Source organism: Heloderma suspectum, chromosome 2, assembly GCF_057233095.1.
Source record: "Heloderma suspectum isolate Gila_16-S chromosome 2, 16-S_ref, whole genome shotgun sequence".
Lineage (NCBI taxonomy): Eukaryota > Metazoa > Chordata > Lepidosauria > Squamata > Helodermatidae > Heloderma > Heloderma suspectum.
In genome coordinates this window covers 87,122,950-87,140,843 of record NC_139459.1, presented here as the reverse complement: position 1 = coordinate 87,140,843, position 17,894 = coordinate 87,122,950, and the positions used below count along the sequence as shown (strand labels likewise).

General features: G+C 41.1%; 1 protein-coding gene across 3 annotated transcripts in view; it reads left to right on the top strand.

Moving 5' to 3' along the window:
- SECISBP2 (SECIS binding protein 2) overlaps positions 1-14,258 on the top strand; it is a 36,478-nt gene extending 22,220 nt beyond the window's left edge. For 2 of the 3 annotated variants that reach the window (XM_084834040.1, XM_084834044.1), the window contains 10 exons: positions 1,431-1,535; positions 2,693-2,833; positions 2,985-3,117; positions 4,570-4,739; positions 5,607-5,745; positions 7,895-8,048; positions 10,031-10,251; positions 10,467-10,621; positions 12,472-12,673; positions 14,135-14,258. In XM_084834040.1, the coding sequence (XP_084690166.1) occupies positions 1,431-1,535; positions 2,693-2,833; positions 2,985-3,117; positions 4,570-4,739; positions 5,607-5,745; positions 7,895-8,048; positions 10,031-10,251; positions 10,467-10,621; positions 12,472-12,673; positions 14,135-14,244 (1,530 nt within the window). In that variant the 3' untranslated portion in view covers positions 14,245-14,258. Of the gene's footprint in view, positions 1-1,430; positions 1,536-2,692; positions 2,834-2,984; positions 3,118-4,569; positions 4,740-5,606; positions 5,746-7,894; positions 8,049-10,030; positions 10,252-10,466; positions 10,622-12,471; positions 12,674-13,251; positions 13,409-14,134 lie in introns of those variants that run through there. The other variant, XM_084834043.1, reaches the window with a different exon arrangement.
- Positions 14,259-17,894: the final 3,636 nt, after the last annotated feature.

The following is a 17,894-nucleotide window of genomic DNA, read 5'->3' as shown; positions in this document are numbered from 1 at the left end:
TTAAAACCTTTTTTTAAAAGACAAACTCCAATAAAGTGGAATTTAACAAACCACGGCTGTTTATGCAAGGAAGGCCTCTTGAAATAACAGCGTCTTCAGGAGGTGCCAGAAAGAACACAATGCCTGACCTCTAAAGGCAGGGAATTCCACAGGAAGGGGGCCACCGCTCTGAAGGCTCTTTTCCTGGTGGACTCCCAACCAGGCCATAGGTCCATGTGGAACCACCAGGAACATGTCCGCTGATGACCTCAGTGACCGGGCAGGTTGGTAAATAAGGAGGTGCTCTCTCAGTTATCCTGGTCCCAAGTTGTTTAGGGCTTTGTACACTAGTACTAATACTTTAAACCTGGCCCAGTAGCGAATAGGCAGCCAGTGCAGTTCCCTCAGCAGAAGAGTTACCCACTGAAAGGGGGCAGCTCCTGACAACAGCCATGCTGCTGCATTCTGCACTAGCTCCAGCTTCTGGACCAGCCTTAAGGGCAGCCCCACGTAGAGCATATTGCAGTAATCCAGACTTGAGGTTACTAATGCCTGTACCATCTTGGTCAAGCTATCCTGTCCAGGAGAGGCCGTAGCTGGCGAACCAGCTGAAGCTGGTAAAAGGCACTCCGAGCTGCCGCAACCACTTGGGCCTCCAGCAACAATGATGGATCTAGGAGTACCCCCAGACTACGGACCTGATCTTTCAGAGGGAGTGCAACCCCATCCAGAACAGGCAATGAGTCTATGAGACAGGGCTTCTGTCTTGCCAGGATTCATCTTCAGTTTATTGGCCCTCATCTAGCCCTTTACTAAGTCTAGGCACTGATTCAGGACTTGCACAGCCTCTCCTAATTCAGATGTCACAGGGAGATAGAGCTGCATGTCATCAGCATACTGATGGTATTTAGCTCCAAATACCTTAATGACCACTCCCAGTGGCTTCATATAGATGTTAAACAACATTGGGACAAGATGGTACCCTGCGGCACCCCATAGCTCAATTGCCAAAGAGCCGAGGAATAGTCACCCAATGTTACTCTCTGAAATCGGCCCCATAGGTAGGACCGGAACCACTGTAACACAGTGCCTCTAATACCCATCCCACGGAGTTGATCCAGGAGGATACCATGGTCGATGGTATCAAAAGTCAATGAGAGATCAAGCAGAATTAACAGGGTTGCCCTCCCCCTGTCCCTCTCTCGATAAAGGTCATCCATCAGGGCGACCAAGGCTGATTCAGTCTCGTAACCAGGACAAACCCCAGATTGAAATGGGTCTTGTAAGATAGGTTGGGCAGGAGAGAGCTGCTGAAACTGTGTGGGTGTGACAAAAATATGAGAACCCCAAATCCCATGATGATGGAGAGGGGAAGACTGCTTCTAGGAAAAATGTGTGTGTGCAGTATTGTGCAATGTACCCTAACCTAACACCTTATTTCATTTACTCAGGATGACGAAGAATTTCCAAACCTAGCAGCTGCTACTGATACAAAATACAAGCCAGGGGCTCAAAGGCTGTGTAGTGTAGCATCTATTACCAGGGAGCAGACTGAAGTAAGGATTTTTTTTTCACGTTGGTCTTCCATTTCCATGTGCCAGTTCAACTTGTTTTTGTTTCTCTTAATTTGTTGATGATACTTATTGTTCAGTCATTTCAGGGCTGGCCCTAGCAATTTTCCAAATTTTAATCAAGATGTGGCAAAATGTATGCTGATAGTTTCACTCACAAGGGAAAAAAATCCAAACAGAGAGAGATAAAGAGATTCCATGTTTTAGTGTTACGTTGCCCTTGAATTTTGTATGTGGCACTCCAAGCATGCCAGAGTACACACAGCTCCTAACTGTGAAGTCCTTAATGCAGTAAAAACTTGGCTAACATTGAAGGGGTTGCTCCATGCAGCAAAATACTTCTTCAGAACCAGGCCCATTTTCTGGAGGGTAGAGAATCCAGAGGATTGACCTCTTTAGTTGAATGGAACATTGAAATTCTGAGCAAGATAGGCCTCCTAAACCCAATTTCTCACTTTGTATCTTAAGTAATACTCAGTAAGGCCCTGATAGTAAGACACCTGTACAGCAGCACTTCAGTGCTATGATGCAGCATAGCACCGAATACACAGCCATTCTGGAGATCTGTGTTCATCAAAAGAAACTTCAGGATTCCTCACAAGTTTTCTCAAATAAAAAATACAGTGTTTCCCTGCAAACATATGGTGTTCCTTTTAAGTGGCTCAGGAGTTAAAGATGTGAACCAGTGTTCTGTCCTTGGTATATTAGAAGAGTTTAGATACTAGCACTTGGATTCAAAAGGTCCCTTGTGTATACAGAAGGCACTTCCATTCATGCAAGGCGGGATTACCAATAGCCCCTCCCCAATTGCTCATCACTTGGAGATCCCCTGAACCTTTGGAGTGGGAGATCAAAGGAACTGAAATAATCAGTGGTGCCTGGGAAAGCATACATGAAATTCTGCTTGCAGTTCCTCAGATCGAAACCTATAATGAATGGTTGGAGTTGACCAGTTTAGAATCTTGTTGGCTCACAATATGAATTTTGTACGCTTAGGAACGTAGCATTATTAATCATCATTTTAGATGTGAATGTGAACTTGGACAGATCTTAAACCATTCCCTTAGGATGCTCATCTGAGAGCAATGTACAAATATAACTTTTCTGTTTCTTCAGAGCTCTTTCATTTTTATATTTCAAAGGCAATAACAAGGGAGCCTGAGTTTGACTCTCATGATGGCCATTCTCACAATGAATTGGTGACTCCCAAGCCTGATGTACCATCAGGAAGAAAAACAGGCAAATACATTTTACCTGCTCCAGTAGAAAAAAGAAAAACACAGGTAAAGCAGTCCTTTCTATGTTACATTTGATTCCTTATAAACCAGATGAATGTTTTTGAATGAATGTGCTCACATATGTCTTCCTTGCTAGATAAAATATGGGTTTTTGCTTCAAGGGGAGGAAAACTTGTATACCTTTCTCCTCCTTCAGAAACCATCCAAGAGCAGTGGGAAGAAGAGTCAGATTCCTGTGCAGCTTGATTTGGGAGGTATGCTGGCTGCTTTGGAGCAAAAGCAACATGCAGAAAAATCAAAACAGTCATCCAAACCTGTGGTGCTTTCAGGTACATGTTTGAGAATGTTTTTCTTTTGTGGTTTCAAAAGTAGTACTTTTTTACAATTGACATCTCCTAAGATAGGCTAAATGTTGCAAAGATTCAGTACAGTTCATATTGCAAAGTCTCAGAAAAACTAAAGGGAAACTACCTTTGTATAGTAAAATGATAGTTTGCCATTCCCAGAACCACTTAGGAGGGAATGTTAAAAGATACCGAAGCCAAGGAGAGATTAGTAGAAGTATAATGTTTTCTGTCCTACTTTTTCCTCAAATGGTGGTGATTTTTATTTATTATGTTTAAGGATGGTCATTTTATTCATTTTATTCATTTTTATTTTTTGTAATTCAGAAGATGAGTGTAGTGTCAAAATGAATGGCTACAAATGGTTAGTACTTGTCAGATTTTTCAGCAGTGTATTTTGCAAACTTGAGTCTGGCATCAAAATCGAATTACAAAGTTTTAGACTACCTTTTGGAAGAATAGCATTACTTGTCTAGCATCTAAGACAGTCCAGAATGCAATCAAGTACTGCAATAAATGTCATTGTTAATAGTAAATTGTAAAATGGTATCTAAAATTATAGTGCTGAAAATTCATTACTGTTGCTTTTCTAATGTTGTAGGGAATGGTTTTTTTCAGTATTCAGAGAATTAGATTACTACTGTAGTCTAGAAACTGTCAAAAGATGGAATGGATCTGTATGGAAGATAAAGCAGCTGTTAAATCAGCAAGGGCTTTTTGGAACCACTTTTTATGAATCATACAAGGTGTCTGCAGTAAATCATGTCAGGCTCTGTTCATATATTTGAAATGCAATTTAGTATCACTGACACACATCTCTGCTGAGATTAAGTGGAAAAAGTTCTTCTTAAGTGTTATTTCCATATTATGTGACTATAAAACTGTTTTGTTTGCAATAAGTACTGTCAAGACTGATGACTAAGCACATCCTGGAAAGGCAACACAGAATCTGCATGGCGTGCAGAAAATTCCAAGAGAGCCTGGTAGCATTGCTCAGAAAAGATTCTACACTGGTTGTATTTAATACTGAAGCACAATATTTTGCCATATTTTACATATTTAACTAATTATATAAATCAGAGCTAATTACTTTGTTTAAAGGTTGGGCAGAAGTGCTGCATACATTTGCAGTAATGAAGTATTTTGCAAAAACTATCATGTTCACAATATTATAGATTCTGGTGAAATCAAAAGCCCCAGTCAACAAGCTAGGCAGACCTTTAGGTAGCTTGCTGCATCAGGAAATGAATGCGTTCTATCATGCATTCCTGGGTTTCAGTGTCATTTATGGGCTGAGCTCATATACAAGTTATACTCAAATCCCAAATACATTTGTTCAGAAGTAAGTTCAGTTGGTATTAATGGGGCTTGCTTCCAGGTAAGTAAAGATTTCAGACTTACAGTTGTTATCTGACAGCAGCCTTGTGTTTGTTTCAGTTGGTGGCGCAGTAACGTTGCTTTCAAAGGAATCTATAATAGTAACAAAAAGTCAGCAGTTAAACCAAGGGAAGACTCCACATAACCCTTTGGACTCCAGTGCTCCCTTGGTCAAGAAGGGAAAGCAGAGAGAAGTCCCGAAGGCAAAGAAGCCAACATCACTAAAAAAGGTACACCCACCCCTAACCTTTTCAAGTCTGGTGTAACTGTTGCCTCATCAGTATTTCTTACTCTGGATTTGTGCCTTGCTACTACTGTATTTTAAATTTCTTTAATTCTGAGGAAAAATCTCTTCTGTTACCCAACCAGAAATGCATTAATTAGTGTTCCAGATTATCATTTCTAACTGAAGCCATTCTCCCTTCTTATCTTTCATTTTTTTAAAACATGGGGGGGCGGGCGGTGAGAGAGAAAACTTCTATAGGAACTTTGTTGCTATAGGAATATATGTTAAGGACTAATACAGTAGATGACATAGTCTAGCAAATCCTGAAGGAGAAAGGGCAGAACTAGGTTGAAGTTAATCCATTGCTAAATGTTGTTGTTGTTCAGTCGTTCAGTCGTGTCCGACTCTTCGTGACCCCATGGACCATAGCACGCCATGCCTTCCTTTCTTTGAAAACCTACCTTGGGATAATCAGCAATATAGGAAACTTGTGTGTATACCAGCATAACATTAGTAGTCCCCTATGAACAGTCTTTTAGTTTGCCATCAGAAATATGTTTCTTCGTATTAAGAGTGCCATCAGTATAATTTTCTTAAAAGGTCTCTCTCATTTAAATGGCTGAAAGCAGAGGATGCGGTTAGCAACTGGCCTGTTTATCAGCAGTATGAAACACTTGCCCCCAGATAAGCAGCTTGAATAGTAATTCAAAATTCTCATATTCTTAACATTCATCTACTCCTTCTACTGCACTCCATAGAAATTCAAACATTAAGGGGTGTAAAGTTGATAATTTGTGCCAACAAACATTTCAGGGATGAACTTAACTTTATTTGGAAAAATGTCATTGCATCAATGTGTTTTCTTTTTAAGATTATTTTGAAAGAGAGAGAACAGCGGAAACAGCAACACCTTTTAGAACAGATGGCAGTTCCGAAGGATAATGATGCTGTTCAGCAGGGTGCAGAAACTACTCCTGAGGTTCAAACATTTTCAGAAGACAGCAGAGCAGGTATAATCTGAACCAGGATACTATTGGTTTCCAGCTCTGAGGAGGGAATGTCTTTTAGGGAAAATGCTGCTAAAGAGTTATTGCAGTGGTGTTTCCTGAGATTCAGTTGCTGCAGTATGTAAGCATTGGTAAAAATGTGCCTGTCCCCTGTACCACCTATTGGGGGGTGAGGTGGGAGGAGGCAGTAACGATACGACAACATGGGTTGGGTGAAATTGGCTAAAACTTTTATTGGCTACAGCATACATAGCTTTGGCATGACCTAGGGGCTAGATCTGATAAGTGGACAGCCCAATTGCTGGCCAATTTTCCACCCCAGCCTGGCTGCTGAGGGCAATACTGGGAGTATCAGGTATACCAATGGCGTGCGCTGATTACACAGACCCCTCCCACAACCTGGGTGTGGCTGGCATGCCAGCCACTGGGCTGGAGCCTTGTAGGCCCACCCCTAGAATCTCTTTTGGGGACCTCTCCTTTTGGAGAGTTGGGTCCCACAAGCCACCAGTCCTCTCAAAATGGATCCTGTGCAAGACTTCCAGCACCGCCACATGAGAGTTTGTACGCAAAGGCCAAAACTGTGTGCAGGTCTCCTTTAAATGCCCCAGGAGTGGACCAGAGAGGGAAGTGTCCCTCTCAGGTCCATTCCAGGAAGGCACATTCCCCAGGACCAACCAGCGACACTGACCACAGGTTACTCCCAACCTGCCGTGTAGCCACACTACATTCTGGGGCAGCTGGTTGGATACAGGGCAGAAGGTAAGAGCTGTTTACTCCCACCCCCACACAGTGCAAACGGGGCACCTGGGCAGCGGGAGCCTGTGCTTTTCTCTTAAAACATATACAGAGGCCTTTCGTCCTTCCTCATATCCTTTTTGTGGCTGTCTTTGCACATAAAGTTGCCGCTTCTGAACCTTTTTTATACTTGCAGGAAATCAGAGGCAGGGAACAAATCACATGGTTATTTCTTAGCTTGAAAGATGCAGTAGTCAGTGTCAGCATTTCCACTGTTCCCACATCTTACTTGGTGTCCGGGACTGGCTGCACCTGTCATCAGATCAGGTTTTCCTTTGTGCAAGGGCACTGACCAGTGCAGTCTTAAGAACAGAGAAACAAAAACCAGATTGGTTCCTCTTCTAACATGCATCTTAAAGAGCTTTGGATTAATTAGAAGGCTCTTTTTCCATATTATTATACCTTTCCTCACTTTAGCATTGTCAGGACTTGTGGCACTGAAAAAGTAGGACTTTGATTATTCCTGATCTGTTGTTACTGTTTAACTGAGTGTAATCTTACTTTGGACTGGGATTGAATTTCCTACTGAATAGATACTTTTTTAGAAAAAGTGAAAGTTTGAAATGGAGAGAGCTGTTGGGTCGCATGACACATTCTCCTGCCTTTTCCAGTTCTACTGTATTTATTTGTTCCAACTTCTTATGGGAGACTTTGCCACACACTAAGAAATGTAGCTATTGTAAGAGAGGTCTCTGTGTACCACCCTTTTTTATCCCCTTATTTCATTTATTGATCTACATTGTGTGAAGATTGTTTGTAAGTTTAAATATACATTTTAAAGCTCTGTGGTTTAACTGTATGCAACCCATTTACCATTAGAGCAGCTGTCCAGCAGTTTTGAATAGGTCACAAAATCATTGTTTACTGTTAGAACTGGAGTTCTGACATGCTAAAATTCTGCTGCCTGCCTTAAACTCACAAGTCATAAATATGGAAGGCATAGCTTCAAGACAATGGTCATACTCTTCTTTTTTTTTCTTTTCTTTTTTTATAAAAATACTTTTTATTAGTTATTTTCTCTAGACATAAAGGTTGCTTTAACTGTAAGTAACTGGATGTATGCACAAACAGATAATGTCCTGGCCGATGTATGGCTATACCTTTTACAGTCTCCCCTATACATGTGCTCAGAATTAGGGCTACTTCAAACATTCATTTTAATCAACTGGGATCAAGAACGGTGTGGTGAATATTTCATTTTAACTTTTGAATGATACATTAATTTCATGCCAGTTTCACTTCAGTAATTGTGATTGGATTCAGTCTGAAATATGTTGATAGGTATAACATGGATCTGAAGTTCCTAGTCAATAAAAAACTAACCTCTTTTGTATATCCAACTTCCCTTTACATTTAGAGAGTGCAGATGAAGCCCCTGTAGATTCTGTTACCCAAGGTAGTTCAGAAGTACACCTGAAATGTACAGAACTCCATGGTTCCACAGAAAACTCCCTTGTTCCAACACAGCTGAATTCCAGCCTTCCCAAAATCCACAGCCGAAGATTCAGAGAGTAAGTATGTGTTGGTGTCAGTCGCTCCATGTCAGTTTACCATTCCTATTTTTGAGCTCATTGTCTATTGAAGAGGGATGTCTGATAGGAGGTATTGGAAGAGGCTGAACAAAACTGCAGTTGTTTTGACATTATCGTGATAAATCAAGAGCCTGGCGTGACCTGCGTTGTTGTGGTAATATGGACAAACTACATTACAGGATGAAAGGGAGGGTTTTAATTCTATGGATAAAGACAAAGACACATATTGGGCTCAACTGCCAGGGAAAGAGAGGCTGTCAAAGAAGGTGTTCAGATTTTCAGCCCACCTTATTTCCAAAGCACAGTTCAGTTGCACTGATGCGCAAGCAAAATATTGATAGGTAAAGTTATCAATAAAATCCATTTAGGTTTTGAATTCTCTGCAAGTTGGTACTGCAAAATATACTTGGCATTTATCTGTCACTTTCAGATATTCAAAGCACTTCATGTACATCACCTTGTAATCCTTACTGCAGTCCTGTAAGATAGAAGATGAGGAGGATAATAATATCGGTATTATTGCAGTTGAGAGAGAGAGAAAGAGAGAGAGAGAGGCATGCCTAAGGCCAACTCATGGCAGGGGTAATATTCAAACGGAGGAGTTCCTGATTCATACCTCAGTCACTGCATAATACTAGCTTTGCGATGCTGATAAGTTTCTGTTAGCAGAAAGCCAATTTGCGACCTCAAGGTAGGGGAGTTTGGCTGAAATAAAGAATGGAAACTGATTTCAGAAGGTCACCTTCATTAAGTATAGGCCCACATGAAGTAAAGCAGGAAGTACTGAGAGAAGGATAGATTCACCTTCTAATTGCATCCTGGGAGACGGAGAGTGGTAGGTAGCCTTTGTGAAGTGTACTACTTACAAGGTGTACAAAAAAAAGAGAGGAATAAATTGATCCATCTTCATAGGTGCCTCACACAGGAGCAGATCTGTTTGTCAGATAAAAAAGGAAGACAAGTTCCCACACACCCCTTTTCTTGCAAAGAGGCAGTCCTTAATGTGAACAGAGCAACAGAATGCCCTTACTTATAATGTCAAATAAAACTCATTACATTCGTTTGTTACTGTAGAAATTTGACTTAAGCAGGATGTGGTTAGCAGAATTTAAAAAGGGTAATTTCTTAGTTTTTATATATACAAATGCTCCAAATGTATAGTGTGAAAGTGGTTTGTTCTCTTGCAAAGCAAAAACAAAACCACATGTGTTCATACAGGACATAGGGGAAACAAAGTTCTGTAACTGAAATGGGGATTTCCTCCCCCCACCCCCACCAAATCGTTCCAGAGGCTGCATCAGCTTTTCTATGGCCTGAAAATAATGCTGATCGTCCCCCACCTTTTAAATGAGAGGAAAATGTTTTGACCTATAATTGTTCAGCAGCATCTCATTGAAAATGTCATGTTGGTTTGGGAAGGCAGAGGGCTTAGAATTTTGTCTGAGAATGGCTGTGTTCAGACAACATGATAACCCACATTCAAGGGTAGAGTATGGGTTGAGTGTGGGTTGTTGTTGAACTAGGGATTGTGTTGAAACATGGGTTATCATGTTGTTTGAACCCAGCTGCGATAACAAACCATAGTTTGTTAGTCACGAACAACTTCGTGTAGCATCGCTTCAAACGTTCCTGCTGTTACAGGTAGCAGTGAGTTCATAGAAACAGAATGACCCTTCTAATGTGTGGTCTCTACCCTCCCCCCCCCCCCCTCGCTGCCCCATCTAGCTAGATAAAATCATTCTGAACCATTTCAGCCTTCAATTTGAATATGCTTTTCTAAAGTATTTTTGTTACGGGGTTGTCTTTTAAGTAACACATGCATTTCTAAACCTGGAAATAGTAACCATTTTAATTTCTTCTAGACATAGTCTGCTAGTTTGTTTGTATGTATCTTTGGATAGAGTTGATGAGAAAGAATCAGGCATTTGCCATAATACCAAAACAATTGGTTCTTTCTTTAGTTACTGTACCCAAGTACTTAGTAAAGAGGTTGACAGCTGCGTAACAGATCTCTTGAAAGAGTTGGTTCGCTTCCAAGACCGCCTGTATCAGAAAGATCCTGTCAAGGCCAAGACGAAACGCAGGCTTGTTATGGGGCTCAGAGAAGTGTTGAAACACTTGAAGCTGAAAAAGTTGAAATGTGTCATCATTTCCCCAAATTGTGAAAAAATTCAGTCAAAAGGTAAGGCTTGGTATTAAAAATGTATCTAACTAAAGCTCACACAGATCAGTTCTGTGATGGAGGGGCATGGTGGAGAAATGAGAGATGCCTTACAGGACTGGCATCTGATTCATATGAATGTAGGGGAAGGAGATACTTCTGTCTGCAGCGTCAATGGATGTGACCAGTTCGAGTATCTTGTTCTCCTTCTAATTTTTGTGTGTGTTTTGCCTCAGGTGGGTTGGATGAGACTCTGCATCTCATTATCGACTCTGCCTGTGAACAGAATATTCCATTTGTTTTTGCTCTCAGTCGCAAAGCTCTCGGGCGCTGTGTGAACAAAGCAGTGCCTGTCAGCGTGGTGGGAATTTTCAGCTATGACGGTGCTCAGGTGAGTTGTACTAAAGCTGTTGTTTCACCTTCTTCCGTAATTGGATTAAATAAAGAAGCGTTAAGGTTTACACAGCTAATACTACTCTTCTAAGATATTAAGAAATTATTCATTGTCTGAGGGTTCTGCATCCTTAATTAATTCTTATGTTTGAAAAACTGCCTAATTTCTTTCTCTCCCCTACATACCTTTTACTTAATTTAGAATCACACCAGTAGGTCATCAAGTCCAACTCCTATCCCAAGGTAGGAATCTGCACGCATTGCTCTCCCCTCAATTACTTCACATAATCCAGACCACAGTGTGCCACAGATGCGAACAAGATGCTTGAAGAACCAATCATTACAGACAATTCAAGCAACTGAGCCAAGCTATACATTTCACATTCTCACCCCACCCGCCACCCTCACCCCATTACTACTCAGTTTAATCTGGTCCACATTCTGCAGGGCAGACAGAGGAAAATTGTTTGCTTGGTGTTCAGTTTATTCAAGTCTAAACCCAAGTTCTTTCTTTCCCCACCCTCTTCTTAACCAAAGTGCCTTCTTAAGAATTTGTGCTGTTATGTCAGTGTATTTGTTGAAATACTTCTAGAAGGCGGTATGGATGAGTTGTCTCAAGGCCTACACTCAGCACGTTCTTGTCCTGCATATCTGTATCCAGCAGCAGCTGTTGGCATATCAGCACTAATCTTCTGTCTTACATTGGTGCAACATCTGGGTCAGGTTGCCAAGATGCCAAATTCTGTAGCAATACTAGCTTAACCATGGGTCCTATGATGTGCTGAAGATTTAAAGTTATGAGTATAGCAAGTTGCCATAACCTCTTGTAAATAAGGTCCTATTTGTAGATAGTTATTGCTTTGACTACTAATGAATCCAGAAGCTTTGTGGCTTCAGAATTAATAGGTTAGGCTATACATCTGAAACGAAGATGGGCATGTTGGTCTTATTGATCTATGCAGTTCTAATTGGTTGCAGGACTGGTTCACACAAGCAGTGTTTATCTTGTCCATACAATTATGTTCTCAGCTACACAAACGTGGGAAAAAGTTAATAGGAGCCAGGCTTTTACATAAGGACAACCAAAGCAGTTTTTTCCAATAGAAGCTTCTCTGAAGTTGCTGCTATTGCAGATGTGCCTGTATCTAATTCATGGCAACTGTTTAGAACCATCACAATCTGAGCATTACATTTCTTTCTGTGCTGCATGGTTTCCAAGTATTTCAGTGAAAACAGAGATTCCATGCGTGTTTTTGTTATTTTATAAAATTATTTTTTCCAGTACCATTTTAAGGTTTTGTCTCCTTTTTTTCTTCCTCCTTGTTTGGTGCTGCCCTCCTTTTCCCCTTAATTTTCTCCCTTAGTTTAGTTTCCACTTACACCGGTGGTAGGGAACCTGTGGCCCTCCAGATGTTGTTGGACTTGGCTAAGATGGCTGGGCCTAATGCGAGTTTGAGTCCAACATCTGGAAGGACACAGATTCTGCACCATTGACCTACACCAATCCCGTAAGAATTCGTCTGAAATTCTGAAAAACTGTGCCGAGCCATTCCTCTTTGAGCCTAGCCTGGGACCCGAGAAGCTGAATAGGTAGCCTGTGGCACTGCACGACTTAAGTACCTCTTTGGATAATGCAAAGTGACCTTCGTTCAGTGAGCGGGCTTGACAAATGATCCTCAGCAACATTCTATTGGTGGATTCATTTAATAACAAGTTTGGGTTCTCTGATCTTCTCAGGGTTGAGTATTCATGGTAAATAAAAAAGGGACAGTATCTTTTTGCATTTTGATAAGAAAGTGCTGAAATGTTGACTAAATACTAACCTAAAAAAACGTCTTTATACCCTAGGACTATTTTCACAGAATGGTGGAACTGACAATGGAAGCAAGACAGGCCTATAAGGAAATGATTGCAGCTTTAGAGAGGGAGTCAGCTGAAGAAGAAAATGGAAGTGACTGTGCACTCTTAAAAACCCATTATAGAGAGAGCAGTCCAGTAGATACTGGTGAAGTGCCCCTTCCAGAATCTGATGATGGTGTCCCAGATTACAGTGAGTTTCAGGGTGGTGTTTTGGGGGGCAAGGGGCAGCGTTGGTATGTGGGCAGTATTCTATTGATCAGTGTTTTTAATAATACTTTGGGGCTAGACTGTTAGGATGGCTTGATATGTCACTTTAATTTTGCAAACAGCATGGCGCTAGCCTTGGTCACTACTAAGAAAAGAATAATCTTTAGCCGGTGCCTATTCGCAATTTGTGCTGCAGAGTTCAGCAATTTGGGCCACATCCACAAATCAGTATCCCAAGGCCTCTTGGGCTAGGTGATGAGCAGTGCTTTGCAACCCCCAGGAGAGATCTGTGATATTCAGCCATAAATGCAAAAGTTTATGTGGGAGTGAAGTAGAAAAGGGTGCAGTCCATTGCTTTGTTCATCTCAGTTATGATGGGATGTAGTATCAGAGACTGACATATTGGTGAACACGCTCAGACCTGTACTGCTTGCTGCCTGTGGTCTTCGGGCACCAGTTCTTGGGGCTAACTTCACTGAGCATTCTAGGATCCCCCCAAAGAATAACTCTCAGTTCCAAACTATCTCAGTCTGAGGGCATTGTTATTTCTTCTGATTGTAGACTGTCCTGTTTTCTTCGTACAAATCAATAGAGGGGTATTTTGCTATACTGACTAGTCAGAAGAACCATTGATGGGGCTCAGAACAGCAACCACCATGCTTATTCTAGGGGTCCTAAGATCAATTTGTGCGAGAGCGACACTTCTTCTACAGCCAGGTGAATCCTGCATTGATCTGTCCTGACTTCAGAGCTCTTGCAGTGGAAGTGCTGAGCCACTCAGGCGCTGTGTCAATGCCGGCAAATGGAGGTCTGCCAGCCTTGACAGCATCACCAAGAAAGTGTGAAAAAGAGCTGTTCCTTTTTCCTTCCATGTTACAGAACATATGAGACGGATCATCTGCAGCTTTCAGTGCTATCTGTGTGGTTTTCTCTTGTACTTTAGCTGCTGTCAAATGGCAGATACATCAGAGTTTAGCTGGAAACATATGATGGTCTACTAGCTTATGCTAGCTTTCTCACATAGCCTTAGAAAAGAAGAACTCAAAGCAACACTTTTTAAATAGTTAACTGACATTTGGTAATAGAGTCAGGAAAACTCTTGAGAAATGGAATTTGCTTTCCTTGCAGTAAATTTGGCCCAATTATACTGGCTAGATTATCTCCAAGTTCCTTCATAACAAAGCTATTCTTGTGTCCCTCCCTGAATAATCAAATGTTTGGGGATCTTAGTGCTTGATAAAGCAGTTCCAAGGTTTAAGGGAGATGAGTAGGTGATTTTCCCCCTTGCATGTACAGTATTCTCAAGACTGTGGTGCAAAAAGCATTACATTCCGATCTTTATTTTAGACTATAGTCTTTCTAAGCACTACAATTTGCAGTGATTATTAGTCCCTGTGATTATTATTTTGAGGAATTAATGTTAATTTCATACTGTATTTTTTAGTTAAAATCTGGAAGCAAAAGCTTGAAGAGGAGTATAACCCTTACATGCTGGAGCCGGAAAAGCAGTCAACTACTGAAATGTTGGCCTTGGGTTTTGAAGAGCCCCAGTAAATCAAGACTACCTTCTTTGGCCTTATTGGATTTTTTTATATATGTGTGTGTGTGTGTGTGTGTGTATAGAGATATGTAAATACTAAATTATCTAAACTTGTCTGGAAGATAGGGTTATAATAAGTTGTTTAAATTGACTGATGATTGTATTTAACAAATAATTACACTGGAACACACAAACTGGGACTATTCCCCAACAGCTGTCCACTTGACTAAGTGCTGAAACTTTTTAAACTGCATTCCATAAAAGATTTGCTTTAGAGAGTCAAAAGTGGTTTGTTAACCATTGAAATGCCAGGCAGAGGCCAGGCATCTGTCAACCCACAGCAGGCTTTCTAAAACCGCTCACTGGTAATTTAATGCCGAAGAGCTCATAAAGTTGTCAAATGCCTCCCCTCCTATGGCCTGATGTATTGAAGGTGCTGATCTGTCCTAGTGGAATATAGGAACAGCACAAGGCAGAAATTGAGCCGAGCCTATTTATATTTTCATCTAGAATTAGAGAAGTCAGTTTGAGCCTGATGGCATGCTGCTTGTCTGTACTCGATGTAAACACAAGGCCTCCAAATTACAGAAGATCTCATCATTTCATATACATAGGTCAGCTGCGTCACACCAGAGTGGCTCCCCCCCCCCCCGATTGGGTACATCACCATATACAGAAATATTAGGGTGAAGCAGGTGGAGAGAGGAGAGAAACCATAGCCATTTCCATGAACACAGCTGTACTTTTCCCATCTGCTACACATATGGAAATAATTATGCTTGTCGCTAGGTACATCTTCCTCAGGTACATTTCTTGAGTGTTTGCGCTAGCACTGAATGTGTAATTGTAGTACACATACAGTGAGCTGGCTCACACAACAGCCTGCTGTTGGTTAATTTATCCATTGGGGCTGTTACGTTGTGTTGCGCTTGCCATGGGGTTGTCGTGTTGTGCAAACCCAGCTGGTAAGGGTTGTTTGATGGTCAGACAACTCTCAAATAACCCATGGCTTGTTTGAGGGCCATCTAACCCAGATGCATAGGTTTACACAACATGAGAACCCATGGCAAGCTGGGCGCCTCCAGCTGCCATGCAAAATTGGTGCCCAGCACAATGCAACAGCCCCTGCGGGTAAATTAACCTATGGTGGGTTGTCATGTGGCACGAACCAGGACACTATGTCTTTTTAATAAGATGGGGTTTTTTAAGTTAAATTTCTCCCTGATGCTATTGGTAATAGTGGGTTATATATTAGCAGTATTGCCATCAATCAGAGAGAAATAGAAGATCAAAGTTTAGTACTTCATAAGGTGCAGCTATCACCAGGGCAACTTGGTGTGCAGATCAACTACTATGCGCAAACCTATTGCAAACATCAAGCAATAAGCTTGTGCCCAAGTATCATCTCAGCTAGTTGTATGAACCTTCCACTGCTTATTAAACACTGACGGACGGTAATCGTAGGTTTGGAAGCTTGGGGCACTCTGTCATCTTTTGACTTGTCTTTGCATATATAAGTTAGTTCTCTGCTGTAGATGTTGGAAGTGATCCCAGTGGTAGAAACCTTCTCCTGTAGAAAGAGACCAGCAACACAAAAGGAAGAATGGGTAACATCAAGAGAATTGACATGTGTGGTGCCATTTTACAATATTGATAATTTAACCTTGTAAAAGACACACTTTAATCTAGCAGGCAGAAAGTACTGGAAGGTCACTGTGCCCCTGGACATTAAAAGGTTCCACTTTTGCATAATAGAATTTCTGACCGCAAGTGAACTTGGAAGGGGATGAGGAGTGAAAGTTGGCCTGAGCTATCATCAAAGCCTTTTGTCATAGCTGGAGGTCTGATTTCAGCCAGGAGCACCAACTGTTGGGTAGGAGTTTGGCACCCATCTCCAAAATGTGTTCTGCTCACATGCTTGCCAAAGAGACTTGGATGATTACTGTCATTTATTTGTTGGCCATTTTGTACTATACTTTCCCAAAACTTTCTGTGTCTGCAGTGAGTTCGGGTTATTTGATAACTATAAAAAAAGCTGTTTGCAATGCACCTCTTAACAAAAAAAAATGTTTGCACTAAATTTAGTATTAGAAGCTGTTTTGTTGGTACTGTTGCAGGCCTTTAATTGCAGGGAACAAAATACTGCTTTTGCTTATGTAGTATCTTTTGTGTCTTTTAAGAAAGATGGAACTTCCCTTGTTATTTGCATACCATTCTAGCCATTCTTGTAATTAAGTAACACTGGCGTATTTCCCATTGCCATGAACGTACTGGGTGCTGCTTGTCCTTTTCTTTGGTGTTGCTTTTATATAAGAATATATAAGTATTCACTTGACATTCATCCAAGAAACACATACTGCAGCCCTATAAGGTTACACTATTTGGTGACTATACTCTTTGAGGTGGTGGGATGGCATTTAGTTAAAATGTGTAGGGCTCACTTCTTCCTTTGCCCTTTAATTCCATCAAATTTAAAAGCCTTATGTAGTTCAACAAATGCTGGCACAATAAAATGTCAGCTGTTTAATATCCTGTGGCCCCAATATGACAAATCTATACCAAAATACTTTAGTATACTCCATTATAGATGATACATGAAGTAAGACATAGTAGAAACTTATTTTGGTGGTTAACAGTGGCAGGGTACACAACAGCATGGATCCATCTTAATCAGATATCCTAGTAATCCTGATTATTGCCTTTGTAATCAGCAACAGCGTGGACAATTTTGTCTTTTAGAGCTAGTTAAATTGCTTCTAGCCCAGTTTCACCTATTGAAACCAAGCTTTGTCTAATAGGATAAGCTCTGAAGTGGGGAGCGGTGACTGATCACATGATTGCTTTTCTAGCCCTAGCACCACACTAAACAAGCTAGTTCTTAAAACAGAAAATAAGGAACATTTCACTGCAGAGTGTTGAGGCCTGGCATGTGTGTTTGGTTGCTTTGGCAAGTTTACTCATTTATTACATTTCTATACTGCCCAACAGCTGAAGCTCTGGGCAGTTCGTGGCACTCCTAACACCAAATGATTATCAGTGGAAGTATCTTTCAGCAGGAGCTGTGAATTAACAGCACTGGAAAAATACAGCTTGCCTGCCATATGTTCTACAATTCTGTGGATTCTGACTCCATGCCCACTGAATTAATAAACCATAATCAAGTGGGAAAGCAAAGCCTTCTCACTTTTGAACTAATCTGTTGATGGATTTGTAAAGCAATGTGGCTGTAATCCAGTAAGACAGCATGCATGCGCACTTCCTACCTGCTCACACATAATTTTTCCTCTTAGTTCTCTTTCAAGAGTTCTTACGTCAAATTGCAAATGATGCAATTTAAAAATAAGTTTGGGATGGATGGGATGCTTTTGATAGGCATTTACAACTGCATTTTTGCATACAGAGCTAACTAGTATAATAGGTAAAAATACAGCAAACTCACACTGCCTGAACCTGAACTGGAATGCAGTTAGATGATACTCAGTACTTTCCTGAAGTTTGCAATGCAGTTCACCAGAAAATGTACAGCAATGTGTGCATTTGAAACCTCATGCCCAAAATGCATATATTTGGGGGAATGCACACAATTTGTGTAGATTTGGGGGAGGGGGGAAATGCATGCAAATTTTTGTGCAGACCAAAAAAAAAAATTGCAGTCCAGTGTGGA